General features: G+C 43.5%; 1 protein-coding gene across 1 annotated transcript in view; it reads right to left on the bottom strand.

The window, feature by feature from the left end:
* The window catches only part of LOC119592735 (U5 small nuclear ribonucleoprotein 40 kDa protein-like), a 10,716-nt gene that overhangs the window by 2,088 nt on the left and 8,058 nt on the right, over positions 1-570 (bottom strand). Inside the window, exon 7 of the mRNA XM_037941670.1 lies at positions 348-513. Within this exon, the coding sequence (XP_037797598.1) occupies positions 348-513 (166 nt within the window). The remainder of the gene's footprint in view (positions 1-347; positions 514-570) is intronic.

Here is a 570-nt window from a genome sequence, read left to right as displayed (position 1 = left end):
TATTTTCAAATAGATTATATCAGTTTTTTTCATGTCCTCTCTCCAAAATTAATGGTTCCTCCAAATTGATCCATTTCTTTATATTTCTCAATGCATCTATAACTCTATTCTTCCCTCAACCATTCTAAGCACATTTTATCCAAATTTATTCAACTATCTAACTCACATCCACACTTTTACTTCATATTTCTTCGTTCTCTTCTGAATCCAATCTAACAGCAACAAGAAACCCCCCCAGATGTACCTCTCTCTAATATCTCTCCCACACTCATCTTTCTTTCTCTTCCCCACCCATCCAAACCCCACCTACCAAACAGAACCCAACACCATAAACCTCAAGGACTCACTTATGGGCTCCTTTGGATGGAACTCGACCGTGTTGACAGAGCCATTGTGTCCAGGCAGTTTGTAGAGGATGTGCCTTGAGGTGGTGTCCCAGACATAGGCATGGCGGTCTGAGGAACCTGCAGCCACCCGGCGCCCGTCAGGGGACCAGGCACATCGCAGCAGAATCTAGGGAAAGGGATGGAGTGGAGTTCAAAATCAATATGGCTAGCTATTATCACAATG

This window comes from Penaeus monodon, chromosome 30, assembly GCF_015228065.2.
Source record: "Penaeus monodon isolate SGIC_2016 chromosome 30, NSTDA_Pmon_1, whole genome shotgun sequence".
Classification (NCBI taxonomy): Eukaryota; Metazoa; Arthropoda; class Malacostraca; order Decapoda; family Penaeidae; genus Penaeus; species Penaeus monodon.
Note: the sequence above shows the minus strand (reverse complement) of the source record. Positions and strands in the feature narration are given on the sequence as shown.